Here is a 12,988-nt window from a genome sequence, read left to right as displayed (position 1 = left end):
ATTTTGGGGATCAAAGATTAGTTTTAAGAGATAAAATGATTGACCACAGGGGGACTTTAAAATTACACATTTTCTGCCCGGTGTTTTATGTAATCTTGTCAATCTGGCAACCCTCTCTCCACACTGAGAATAAAGCGCAGGTGATCTGAGAGGTCGACTGAATTATGATATAAACTAAAGGACATTTGAATTAAAAACCACGGGTGATTCTGGAGTCGTTAACAGATGAAAAACACAGAGTTAACGAGTGAAGACTGACTTGGTCATCCACTGGATCTTCAGGTCTCGCAGTGCTTCGCTGAACTCGTCCTTCACGTCCTTCTCCTTCTCCGCATCCTTCTCCTTCTCTTTGCCATTCTTGGTTTTGTTGGGAGCAGGAACCAGGTGGTAAAAGATCGGCACGATGTCCTGCGTGAGAACGAGAGCACAGATGTCAATCACAGTACCCACAAATCCATCTGTTCATGTGAATGCGACTGACTGACACTAACATAATCGTGAGAAACGCAGACTCGGGTATGAAATACCAACCAATGACGTTACAGCAGCAGGACGCGTTTATATTGTTTACGTGTGAGAGCGATGAAGACGCGCAAAATAAATGTAATTCATTCTTTTGAATCTTTTGATTTGAGTCGATCAAGTTAAATTTAATAAAAAGAATCAAATAGTTAAATTAAGGCAAGACACCACAGGTGAACAGAGTCAAAACTATCAGATATTCCCTCGTTGATTAATCACAGTACATTAAGGCAAATGTTTTGTATTACAAGTGTGTTAAGTGTTATGTTTAAATATGCAAATGAGGCATTAACTAATTAAATATGCACCAATTTGCATACAGTTCCAGAACAGAAATATTAACATTGGATAGCGTTGATTTTGTTGACATTTAAGAGTTAAATTCATCACTCAATAAAAAAAATAGCTGATTTTGACCATGTTTTTAGAGTAAAATGTTGTATAAATCAAGCAAATAGTATAAGAAGAACCCTTCAGAATATAGATATGAATAAATCTGTAGAGTTTGGTGTGTGTGAAGCTGCTGAAGTGGAGATTTCTGACTCAAACTCTCCGTCTTTAAAGAGGTTTGAGATCAAATAAACTCTTAAATGTGTGTTTTGATGTTTTTCTTCCACTAGTCACGCGTTATAGAAGCAAAACTGAGCAGTGCATGAAGAACACTGGCTTAGCCTGTAGAGTCTCGACTTAAATAAATTGCACAGGGTTTCACTTAATGGATTATCAAACATTAACACATGATTATCGCATATAGAAAGCATCTTACTGTCGGATTTCCAGTGATACAAGATACTGGTCAAACTGCCCAGCACTAGTGTGTGTGAATACTGCCTTTAAAGGGATAGTTCAGCCTAAAAATGGAAATAAAGTCATCATTTACTCACCCTGCTGTTGTTCTAATGCCGTACATACGCCCTTCTTTCTTTTTTTCGGACCACAAAAGGAGAATAAAAAAAAAACGTTATAATGGGAGTAAATATCGACTTTAAAAAAAAGATGCGTGTCGTATGTTCCACATGTTCTGGGGGTTTACGATATTGATTATTGATGATGAATTATTTAATGATAATAAAATGTGTTTTTCTGTGCGATTCACTGTCATTTATAAGAATGAACGCGAGCAACAAGCCTATGACATGTTCACTATGTACAGTATGAGTGCTAAACAAGAGCTAAAACAATACAGTGCATGCAAATATAGCAAATAATCAACACTATTACCAAATGCAATTCATTCTTAGGGAACATGCTTTGAAATATTTGTATAAATATTGAGAAAATGCGTCAAATAAAAAAAGAAATAAAAAAAATTCTTACAAAATATGACCTGCATTGCTTTATCATGTTTCCTGGGGTGCACTTATAATGTTAGTATGATTTTTTACATCAGAAGTGTAACTATTACAGTTCTCAAGGTTAAGTAATGGTGATTGTGTTGATTATAGCATTATATTTAGATGGTGGCATGAAAGGTTGCAGTGATGAGCATGATCTCAGACATGTCGAGCGCATGAATGCAGTGATCTCATCACTGCAACTCACTTTCTGCACACTAACGAATGCTTTCATCTGTGCGAACATGATGTGATTAAGAGATTCGTTGATTATAACGGGAGTTTTGTCCCGAGTCCAGATCTCAGTCACCGATAAACTCGAGCCATTTGATTGACAGCTCCAGCGATTGTAAAGGGAGCGTTTTCTTTGATCGCTTTCTATATGATTTAATCACAGTTTAAATTCTCCTTCTGTGGTCCGCAAAAGAAAGATGGGTGTACGGCATTGAGGATGAGTAAATGATGACTTAATTTAACGTGAACGATCCCTTTAAATGGATCGTTTAATTGAGCCTTTGCAGCTTCTCATTATGTGATATTACAAGGTTCTGTCAAATCTCTACCCGTTCAGTACCTTTTTAAATTTTCCTTGTCGTTTGGCTGATGCTTGTCCCTGCTGGTCAGAATAACACACATCAGAGAGAGAAGCACGCACACACACACACACACACACACGCTCTCTGTCCTCTCTATCCTCTGCTCTCTACTCCTTCACATCATCATGATTCACTGAAAGTGCAGCAGTTCAGTTGATAATAACAGGATGATCATATACAGGACAGTGAGATGATCATATACAGGACAGTGAGATGATCATATACAGGACAGTGAGATGATCAGGACAGTGAGATGATCATATACAGGACAGTGAGATGATCAGGACAGTGAGATGATCATATACAGGACAGTGAGATGATCATATACAGGACAGTGAGATGATCAGGACAGTGAGATGATCATATACAGGACAGTGAGACGAGCCCAGAAGCAGATGATTCATCACTGAAATGGTGCTGGTGTTCAGCCGATCCGTTTAGTCAATTCACCTTCATTTATACAGTGCTTTTTAACAACACAGATTGTTTCAAAGCAGCTTTACAGTGATAATAGGAAATTAAAGTAAAGTTTAGGGCTGGACAGTAAAGCATTTGAACTCGCTTTGGATTAAAGCATGCCAAATCCACAGATGTAAATATTGTAAACTCAACTCTTGAATGACACGACATACCTGTGTCGTATAGTCTATCGGGAACCAGCACCATGACAGTGAAACACCAGCACATGTGAAAGACATGCTCTTATATCACAAGTTGCTGTTTCGATTTATACGTAAAGTCATTGTGAAGCACAACCGCCACCAGCCGTGAAATCAGGACAGAAATCATTAACTGATCAAATATTGAACACACGTGAGTAGGGGTGTGTGATACGCATCATCTACGAATCTAAATATCAAATGTAATGATCTGGGAGCTGACAGTGAGTATGTCACTCGTGTAAAAGCGAAAAACAAACAATGAGAGCCCATGCTTTGGCTGTGTGATGTAGTCTAGTAGAATGAAGTGAGAATGACTAAAAATAAATATATGGTTTTAGTCATGCTTCTATATGATGGTCACATTTGCGAGTTATAAAGTCACAATTGTGTGTTATAACTATATAATAGTATAATTGACTTATATAGCTTATATAAGTCTTAAAGGAACACGCCGACTTTTTGGGACTTTAGCTTATTCACCATATCCCCCAGAGTTAGATAAGTCCACACACACCCTTCTCATCTCCGTGCGTGCCGTAACTCTGTCTGACGCACCCACCACTAGCCTAGCTTAGCATAAAGACTGGAGGTAAATGGCTCCAGCTAGCATACTGCTCCCAATAGGTGACAAAATAACGCCAACATTTTCCTATTTACATGTTGTGATTTGTAAATCACATTTGATATACATACTGGGAACTATATTCTCAGAAGGCGAAGCACTGCTACTTCTGCGGAGTGATTTGCTCGCAGCACCTTACATAAACCAGCACACAAACACACTCCGCGAAATATCATTTAATTATTGTTACCAACAAAATCCCCCAAAATACGGAGTTATCATTTTCTGCCAGTATCGCACACCCCTAATGAGGAAACAGACGGGCATGGAAACACAAACGGGCCGATGAGAGCCGAGTGCCAGCATGCAGATCTAGAATGAACGTCGTGTTTGAAGACTCACTGCTTTTTTGCCGAACTCACTCTTGGGCAGAACCAGAGAGCCGGTGATGTATCCGCCCGGACCGGCACCTTTAGGGATCCTGAAACACAAACACAAGCATCTGCATCCTCTGATGGATTTTTTTTTATTAATCAAAACTAACATTTCATTTTCTTGCAGGAATAACATTCATATGCTTCTAAATCCTAAATGTTTCCAAACTTTTTGGACAAAAACACTTCAGGCAGTGTCTGTATGTTAGTGAATCATGTCTGAATATAACAAAAGGGGAAATTAAACTAGACATATCTAAATTTATAAAATTCATGACTTTGAGTAACAAAGTGAAGCAAGTAAGAAAACAGTTTGCGTCTACCTAGTAACAGAAGGGTTTGCTTATGAAGAACCAATCAAATTGTAGAGAACTCATGTAATGCATCATGTCACTTTTGCCATGCTTCTATAAAAACTGTTGTATTCTTTTTGCTGGTGGGATTCTCTCTGAAATTGGTCTGAGATCCTCCAGCCGTGATTAAAGCATATTCGAAGGTAATGCCTGGAGTCTGTTTAGTTAATGCTGTGCAACAGGTTAGTGGAGCACTAGAGACCTTATTCCCAAGTGATAGTGTTCAAAAGGGAACGAGACGTCGTTCGACTCTGTGTATGACTCTTAGCTGGGGTTAGATTGCGATAGTCAGGCAACTATAATTCTTAAGCAGTCAGAATAGCTAGTCTTAGGCGGCAACCAACGCGGTCAGAGGTGAGTTCACCTGAGTATGATATTTGAAAGTGTCACTGGAGACGCACAGGTAAACTTAAAGGTGCAGTCTGTAAGAATGACAGCTAGTGGTCGAGATAGGTACTGCAGTCCAAATTCAAAATATCAGAGATAGTTGTTTCCCCGCCTCCTCAGACTTGACGCTCACGCGGGTTACCAGATCGAGGCCTCACAACAGGAGCGAGCGCAATTGACAACGAAAGCCGAGGAGACTTACACACTGTAAGTTAATGAGTTGATTTACCCGCGTTTTAATATGCTCTCGTTCATAGAGATTTATAGATGGATATCGAGGCTTTCTAGGTAGTGTGGAATCTGCGATCTCTGGCCCAGTTTGTTTGCTTGTTTTCAAGGCTACAATACGCTGTGTTTCCTGCTAACTGGCACCCCGGGGTGTCGACGAAATACTATAGGGTGAAATGGCAGTGGGCGGAGTCACACAGACCAAAACCGACTGACAACACGGAACGCACATTTCAAAGTAAAATAACTGGCTGTAGAAGTGTTAATCAGAGAAACGAGGATGTGAACTTAGCATGTTTCCTAAATATCTGAAAACATATGATATTTTTATGCTTTAGTCGAGTAAAAAGAGTTACATACACCTTTAAAGGGGTCATCGGATGCTTATTTTCCACAAGTTGGTATGATTCTTTGGGGTGTTCATGTAAAGTTTGTAACATACTTTGGTTAAAATTCCTCAGTGGTTGTGTAAAACAACACGCTTTTATCTCCTCAAAAACAGCTCTGTTCACAGCGACCCGTTCCGGTGCATGTCTCTTTAAATGATAATGAGCAACTGCTCTCTTCCATGACTCGACACGTCTCGTAAAGTGATGCCTTGGCGGACGGTATACAAATGGCTGAGGGCGTAAATATATTAATACGGGAAATAGAGTTGTCAAAAGTACCGACTTCGGTACTGAAATTTAAAAAATGTGATGCTATGAGCAGAATCGTACACACCTCTGATTGCCTGTTGTACTCACACATACTTGAGAGTGTTTAGACTTTTTGAGGATTAAAAAAAAGTAGTGAATGGATTTTTCTCATTGTATGGTGGTTGTGTCCACACACTGCAAAGACACATTTATACGCAAACACCATATAAAAGTGAATTTGGCATCCAATGAGCCCTTTAAGATAACCTCACTCACTTGTCGTCAGGCAGAGCGGTGATGTAGAAGGGCTGAGCGGCGCCGGGGCTCAGCGTGACGGAGTTGGACTTCTTCTTGGCCATCATGGCGGCCCGGTGCGTCTCGTAGACGTCCAGCGAGAGTGTGTTGGAGAGCCGGTGCGAGACGAGGAACGGCAGATCCTTCAGACGCTCGAGCTCGCTCTGCTGCTCGTGACGCACCTGCAGACGCACCGTGTAGTCGCCCTTCTCCAGCTTCAGGGAGTACTGAGGGAACAAAACACATCTCAGAGCCGGAACACATCACTGTAGCGGTGCAACGGGTCACAACACTCACGGGGCCGATCAATTACGGCTTTTGAGACACGGATCATTTAAACAAACATTTTTTATAATAATATTATACAGTGCAGGCCAAAAGTTTGGACACATTACTATTTTTAATGTTTTTGAAAGAAGTTTCTTCTGCTCATCAAGGCTGCATTTATTTGATCAAAAATACAGATTTTTTTTTTTATATTGTGATATTTTATTACAATTTAAATTAATTGGTTTTCAATTTATTATACTTTAAATTATCATTTATTCCTGTGATGCAAAGCTGAATTTTCAGGATCATTACTCCAGTCTATCACATGATCCTTTAGAAATCATTCTAATATTCTGATTTATTATGAGTGTTGGACACAGTTCTGCTGCCTAATATATTTGATGAATAAAAGGTTAAAAAGAACTGCATTTATTCAAAATAAAAAATATTTTCTAATAATATAAATCTTCTTTACTATCACTTTTTATCAATTTAACACATCCTTGCTGAATAAAAGTATTGATTTATTTCAAAAAAAGAAAGAAAAAAAATGACTGACCAGTAGCGTATATTGCTGTTACAGAAGATTTCTATTTTAAAACATTTGCTTTTTTTTTTTGCTTTTTTTTTTTTATTCATCAAAGTATCCTAAAAAAGTATCACAGGTTATGAAAAAATATTAAGCAGCAGAACTGTTTCAAACTTTGATAATGAATCATTATATTAGAATGATTTCTAAAGGATCATGTGATAGACTGGAGTAATGATGCTGAAAATTCAGCTTTGCATCACAGAAATAAATGATAAAGTATAATAAATTGAAAACCAATTATTTTAAATTGTAATCATATATCACAATATAAAAAAAAAAATTCTGTATTTTTGATCAAATAAATGCAGGCTTGATGAGCAGAAGAAACTTCTTTCAAAAACATTAAAAATAGTAATGTGTCCAAACTTTTGGCCTGTACTGTATATAAATATGGGGCTTTATATTTATTACTAAAAGAGCACTTAGAAGTTTTCGATATCACATTAAAAACTACTAGCCTAACTGATAAAGTTCAAACATTATTAAACACAAGTGAACAGTCAGTAATAAAATAAGAACAAATACACAAATTACAAGCATTACAAGGTTACAAAGTTTAACAATTAATAATAATTAAGCCTAATGTAAAATAACACTTTGTTCACAGTAGAAATTAAATATGGTTTCATCTTTGTTAAAGCTGTATTTTGTTGTTTTATTAACATCAATGACGCAGGAATATTAGGCTTCTGTCACTTTAAGACCGAAAACATCCGGTTTCTTTCTCAACTGTCCACTCATGACAGAACCGAGAGAATATACATTTATAGACATAATTGTGTGTTTGTGTGTCTGTTCAAGGTCAAGGAAACACAAAAGAGTAATCAATTAGAGCCTCTCTCTCTCTCTCAGCGGGGGTGTGTGTGTGTGTGTGTGTGTGTGTGTGTGTGTGTGTGTGTGTGTGTGTGTGTGTGTGTGTGTGTGTGTGTGTGTGTGTGTGTGTGTGTACAGTTAACGCACAAGTCCTTATTTTTGCCTCTTCTTCCATGTTTAAAATTGTTTGAATGTGTAAATTGGCAAGACAAAACTCATCCAAATGATAAACTTTCACTCTATGATGGTTAAATTTAGCAGTTAGTCCGCGAATCGAACCGTGGGGAGCTGATCCGTACGCATCACGATCAACTGAGATCCGCTGCACCCCGATCACACTGTGCTAGAGAAACGTGCGGTGAAGGCTGGCGTTGTTCTGGTTACCTGGTGTGGGTAGGCATCTCCAGATCCCATGAGCCTCTTGTTCTGGTCAAACAGCAGCCAGAGTTGACTGTCAAACTCAGACTCGTATAATAACTCGCACAGCAGTGGACAGCTGGGCATCACCTCGCCACTCTTGGGCTGAAACATCAACATCAATCAACCATTATGGCGACAACACAACTATAACTCATCATAAACGTTGAGGACGCAGAGGTAAAAACACACCTGATGGAAATTATACGTGAGGACGATCTCATAGAGCTGTCTGTTGTTGGGTAACACATCTCTGAGGCCGAGGGGTTTGATTTTAGCGCTCAAAGGCCTATAGAGGAGACACACACACACACACAGTAGAGGTTCATCATGCATATTTAAACACATTACACTGGAAGATCTCCCAGAGGAAGGCTTTAGCTTATGTGGTTTACGATCTAAAACACTTCATATCCCACTTAAACTGTATTTATGGGCATTACTGAACATCATTCTGACAGTGAGCATGAGTGTGTAAACTGATGCACACTAGATCACGAGAGCAAGATGCTTTAAAAAGCTTAGGAAGTCACTGGACATTTTTTGTAAAGTCAGCATTAAATCAGCATTTTAATGTTTATTGATTTTTTAACGAAATCAATGTTTATCGGTGCACATCATCATTATTGTGTTAATGTTCCTCATAATCTTAAATCAGAATAAGTTCCTCTTGCAGCATCTCTTCTCTTCTCTGATGATGAGGGCGGGGCTATAACCTGTCACTCACATGAGATCAGCCAATAGCAAACCACAACCATCCAATCAATTCCCCCACAGACACAATCAAGCCCCGCCCACATTTGTTCCAGAAGCGTTTCGCTCGGATATACGACACAATAGAGGAGAAAAGACCAGTGTAATGTCCATCTGCGAGTTGTGTGTGGATACCTGAGGGGCTGAACCCAGTTCTTCAAGGTGATTGTTGGGGAAACATCTTCATATCTCAATGGAGAACAGACCTCAAAACTAGAAATCCCTTCAGAGGCGTGCTAGATACACAGGAACACACCAAACAAGAGTCCATAATGAACAACACATCTGACACACGGTACTTTAAAAGTTTGATCTTTTAGCAACATGATTTTATAATGTTTTGAAAGTCTCTTACACTCACCAAGGCTGCGTTTATTTGATCAAAAACACAGTAAAAACTGTGAAATATTGTTATAATGTAAATCATCTGTTTTCTATGTGAATATATAGTAAAGTGTAATTTATTCCTGTGATCAAAGCTGAATTTTCAGCATCATTACTCCAGTCTTCAGTGTCACATGATCCTTCACAAATCACTCTAATATGATGATTTGATGCTCAAGAAACATTTATGATTATTATCAGTGTTGAAAACGGTTCATATTTTTGTGGAAACTGATGCATTTTATTTTCAGGATTCTTTGATGAATAGAATGTTGCATTTATTTGAAATAGCATATTTTGTAACATTATAAATGTGAGTTTTGATCATTTTAATGCATCCTTGATGAATAAAAGCATTAAAAGAAAGGTGCTGTGAAATACGAAAGCCTAAAGCGACTCACAATGTGAAGAGGGGAGGGTGATGTCACCAGCCCGTGGAAGGAAATGACATAATCAATGTTGACATCACCGAGACTCGCCCACCAGCGAGCGACACACAACTCCAGAGTCCGTCCTGGCTGAGAAACACACACACAAAGATGAACATGTGACCTGATCGACACAGCAAAACTAATATTAAGGGGATAGTTCACCCAAAAATGAAAATTAGCACTTTTATGATGGATAGATGCACTTTTATGATGGATAGATGCACTTTTATGATGATAGATGCACTTTTATGATGGACAGATGCACTTTTATGATGGACAGATGCACTTTTATGATGGACAGATGCACTTTTATGATGGACAGATGCACTTTTATGATGATAGATGCACTTTTATGATGGACAGATGCACTTTTATGATGGACAGATGCACTTTTATCATGGACAGATGCACTTTTATCATGGATAGATGCACTTTTATCATGGATAGATGCACTTTTATCATGGATAGATGCACTTTTATGATGGATAGATGCACTTTTATGATGGACAGATGCACTTTTATGATGGACAGATGCACTTATGATGGATAGATGCACTTTTATGATGGACAGATGCACTTTTATGATGGACAGATGCACTTATGATGGATAGATGCACTTTTATGATGGACAGATGCACTTTTATGATGGACAGATGCACTTATGATGGACAGATGCACTTATGATGGACAGATGCACTTTTATGATGGACAGATGCACTTTTATGATGGACAGATGGACTTTTATCATGGATAGATGCACTTTTATGATGGATAGATGCACTTTTATGATGGATAGATGCACTTTTATGATGGATATGATGCACTTTTATCATGGATAGATGCACTTTTATCATGGATAGATGCACTTTTATGATGGACAGATGCACTTTTATGATGGATAGATGCACTTTTATGAAGTACAGATGCACTTTTATCATGGATAGATGCACTTTTATGATGGACAGATGCACTTTTATGATGGATATGATGCACTTTTATGATGGATGGATGCACTTTTATCATGGACAGATGCACTTTTATGATGGATAGATGCACTTTTATGAAGGACAGATGCACTTTTATGATGGACAGATGCACTTTTATGATGGATAGATGCACTTTTTAATGGACTTCAAAACAGAAACAACTATTCACTGCCATTATAAAGCTTGGAAGAGCGAGGACATTTTTTTATTTAACTCTGATTGTGTTCGTCTGAAAGAAGAATGTCATATACACCTAGGATGACTTGAGCGTGAGTAAATCATGGGCTAATTTTCATTTTTGGGTGAACTATCCCTTTGATCACATATGTAAACCATGTATGTATTGCGTACCAGCACAGGAAAAGCCTCCGTGAGCGAGCCTTTCTCCAGCAGAGACGAGAACTTATAAAACTCATTGGCTCGATACGCTCGCTGCTTCACCAGATGAACCGCATGCAGGACGAACTTCGACGACACGTCTCCAGAGTGAGACGTTAATGAGATCTCTGAGAAAATAATCATAGATCAAAGATTTGCGGCGTTGCACTGATGCATCATTCGTTCACACCAGTGGGGTCACGATAGCAACATTAAAGGAGTAGTTGACTTCAGAATTAAAACCTCCTGATAATTTACTCTCTCCACACGTCATCCAAGATGATCATGTCTTTCCTTCTTCAGTCGAAAAGAAATTATATCTTGCATGACGTGGGGAGGGTAAATTATCAGAAGATTTTAATTCTTAAGTGAACTACTCCTTTAATGATTTCTCAGCCAGGTTAGCCAGAACACACATCACCTGCCCATGATGCTCCACGGGGAACGTTGATGAAATGCCGGCGGATCTGTCCTGGTCTGAAGTGGACGTCTGTGAACGAGACCTCCTGACTGTGAGTATCAGTGACTCTATAAGACACAAACACACGTCACACACCAGCAGAAACACACCGTCACGGACGCAGGCAGGTGAAGTTGGACTCACTTGGCAGGGATTATAACCGTTATAGGCACTCTGAAGAGAGGACCAGCGCCGAGAGCCGACGTGTCGAATCCACACACCTGCAAAACACCATCATTAGAGGGATAGTTCACGCAAAAGTGAAAATTAGCCCATGATTTACTCACCCTGAAGTCATTCTAGGTGTATATGACATTCTTCTTTCAGACGAATACAATCAGAGTTATATTAAAATATGTCCTGGCTCTTCCAAGCTTTATAATGGCAGTGAATGGCAAGAAATTCTATAAAAGTGCATCTATCCATCATAAAAGTGCATCTATCCATCATAAAAGTGCATCTATTCATGATGAAAGTGCATCTATTCATCTATTTATCATAGATAGATGCACTTTTATGGGCTTCAAAACAGAAAAGGCCATTCACTGCCATTATTAAGCTTGGAAGAGCCAGGACATTTTTTTTATAACTTTGATTGTGTTCGTCTGAGAGAAGAATGTCATATACACCTAGGATGACTTCAGGGTGAGTAAATCATGGGTTAATTTTCACTTTTGGGTGAACTATCCCTTAAGACAAATCAGGACATTTAAAACTGTGAGGACGGAGGGAATGTGATTGTGTTGCCGTGCCTCTGTGTAGTGAAGCCCCTCTCGCAGGCCCTGCGGGTCGATGCGCACGTTCAGGTGGCGGCACTGGTTCATGAGCTCCAGGTGTGACGGACAGTGAACCCAGGTCGCGTTGCAGACGAGAGCCAGATGAAGCTGCAGAGAGATACGGGCCGAGTTCTCTGCGGAGAAAACATCCCACAATACACATCGTTTCAAAGCAGCTTTACAGAGAATTATGTCTGGTTCATCATATGATAAATTAAGGTGATGCAATCCCAGAATGCATTGCAACAAGTTCAGCAAAAAAGATGATGAGTGAGAAGAAAAGTAATAATAATAATAATAATTCATTACATTTATATAGCGCTTTTCTCAGCACTCAAAGCGCCCTACATAGAAGGGGGGAATCTCCTCAACCACCACCAATGTGCAGCATCCACTTGGATGATGCGACGGCAGCCATATTGCGCCAGAACGCCCACCACACACCAGCTTACTGGTGGAGAGGAGACAGTGATGAAGCCAATCAGTATATGGGGATGATTAGGAGGCCATGATGGACAGAGGCCAAGGGGCAAATTTGGCCAGGATGCCGGGGTTACACCCCTACTCTTTCGAAAGACATCCTGGGATTTTTAATGACCACAGAGAGTCAGAACCTCGGTTTAACGCCTCATCCGAAGGACGGTGCTCTTTGACAGTATAGTGTCCCCATCACTATACAGGGGCGTTAGGACCCACACAGACCACAGGGTGAGCGCCC

The 12,988-nt window shown here is 39.4% G+C and overlaps 1 protein-coding gene across 3 annotated transcripts in view; it reads right to left on the bottom strand.

Moving 5' to 3' along the window:
* tpp2 (tripeptidyl peptidase 2) overlaps positions 1 to 12,988 on the bottom strand; it is a 39,967-nt gene that overhangs the window by 8,274 nt on the left and 18,705 nt on the right. Inside the window, exons 13-24 of one of the 3 annotated variants that reach the window (XM_082163757.1) lie at positions 12,247 to 12,404; positions 11,639 to 11,715; positions 11,456 to 11,562; positions 11,008 to 11,162; positions 9,641 to 9,757; positions 8,991 to 9,091; positions 8,295 to 8,391; positions 8,070 to 8,207; positions 5,993 to 6,237; positions 4,079 to 4,157; positions 2,431 to 2,469; positions 260 to 408 (exon numbers count right to left, since the gene is read on the bottom strand). In XM_082163757.1, the coding sequence (XP_082019883.1) occupies positions 260 to 408; positions 2,431 to 2,469; positions 4,079 to 4,157; positions 5,993 to 6,237; positions 8,070 to 8,207; positions 8,295 to 8,391; positions 8,991 to 9,091; positions 9,641 to 9,757; positions 11,008 to 11,162; positions 11,456 to 11,562; positions 11,639 to 11,715; positions 12,247 to 12,404 (1,462 nt within the window). Of the gene's footprint in view, positions 1 to 259; positions 409 to 2,430; positions 2,473 to 4,078; positions 4,158 to 5,992; positions 6,238 to 8,069; positions 8,208 to 8,294; positions 8,392 to 8,990; positions 9,092 to 9,640; positions 9,758 to 11,007; positions 11,163 to 11,455; positions 11,563 to 11,638; positions 11,716 to 12,246; positions 12,405 to 12,988 lie in introns of all 3 variants that reach the window. The other 2 variants (XM_082163759.1, XM_082163758.1) reach the window with 2 other exon arrangements.

Source organism: Leuciscus leuciscus, assembly GCF_965113295.1.
Source record: "Leuciscus leuciscus genome assembly, chromosome: 3".
In the NCBI taxonomy this organism is placed as follows: domain Eukaryota; kingdom Metazoa; phylum Chordata; class Actinopteri; order Cypriniformes; family Leuciscidae; genus Leuciscus; species Leuciscus leuciscus.
The sequence above is the reverse complement of the archived record's forward strand: the minus strand, read 5'-3'. Positions and strand labels throughout refer to the sequence as shown.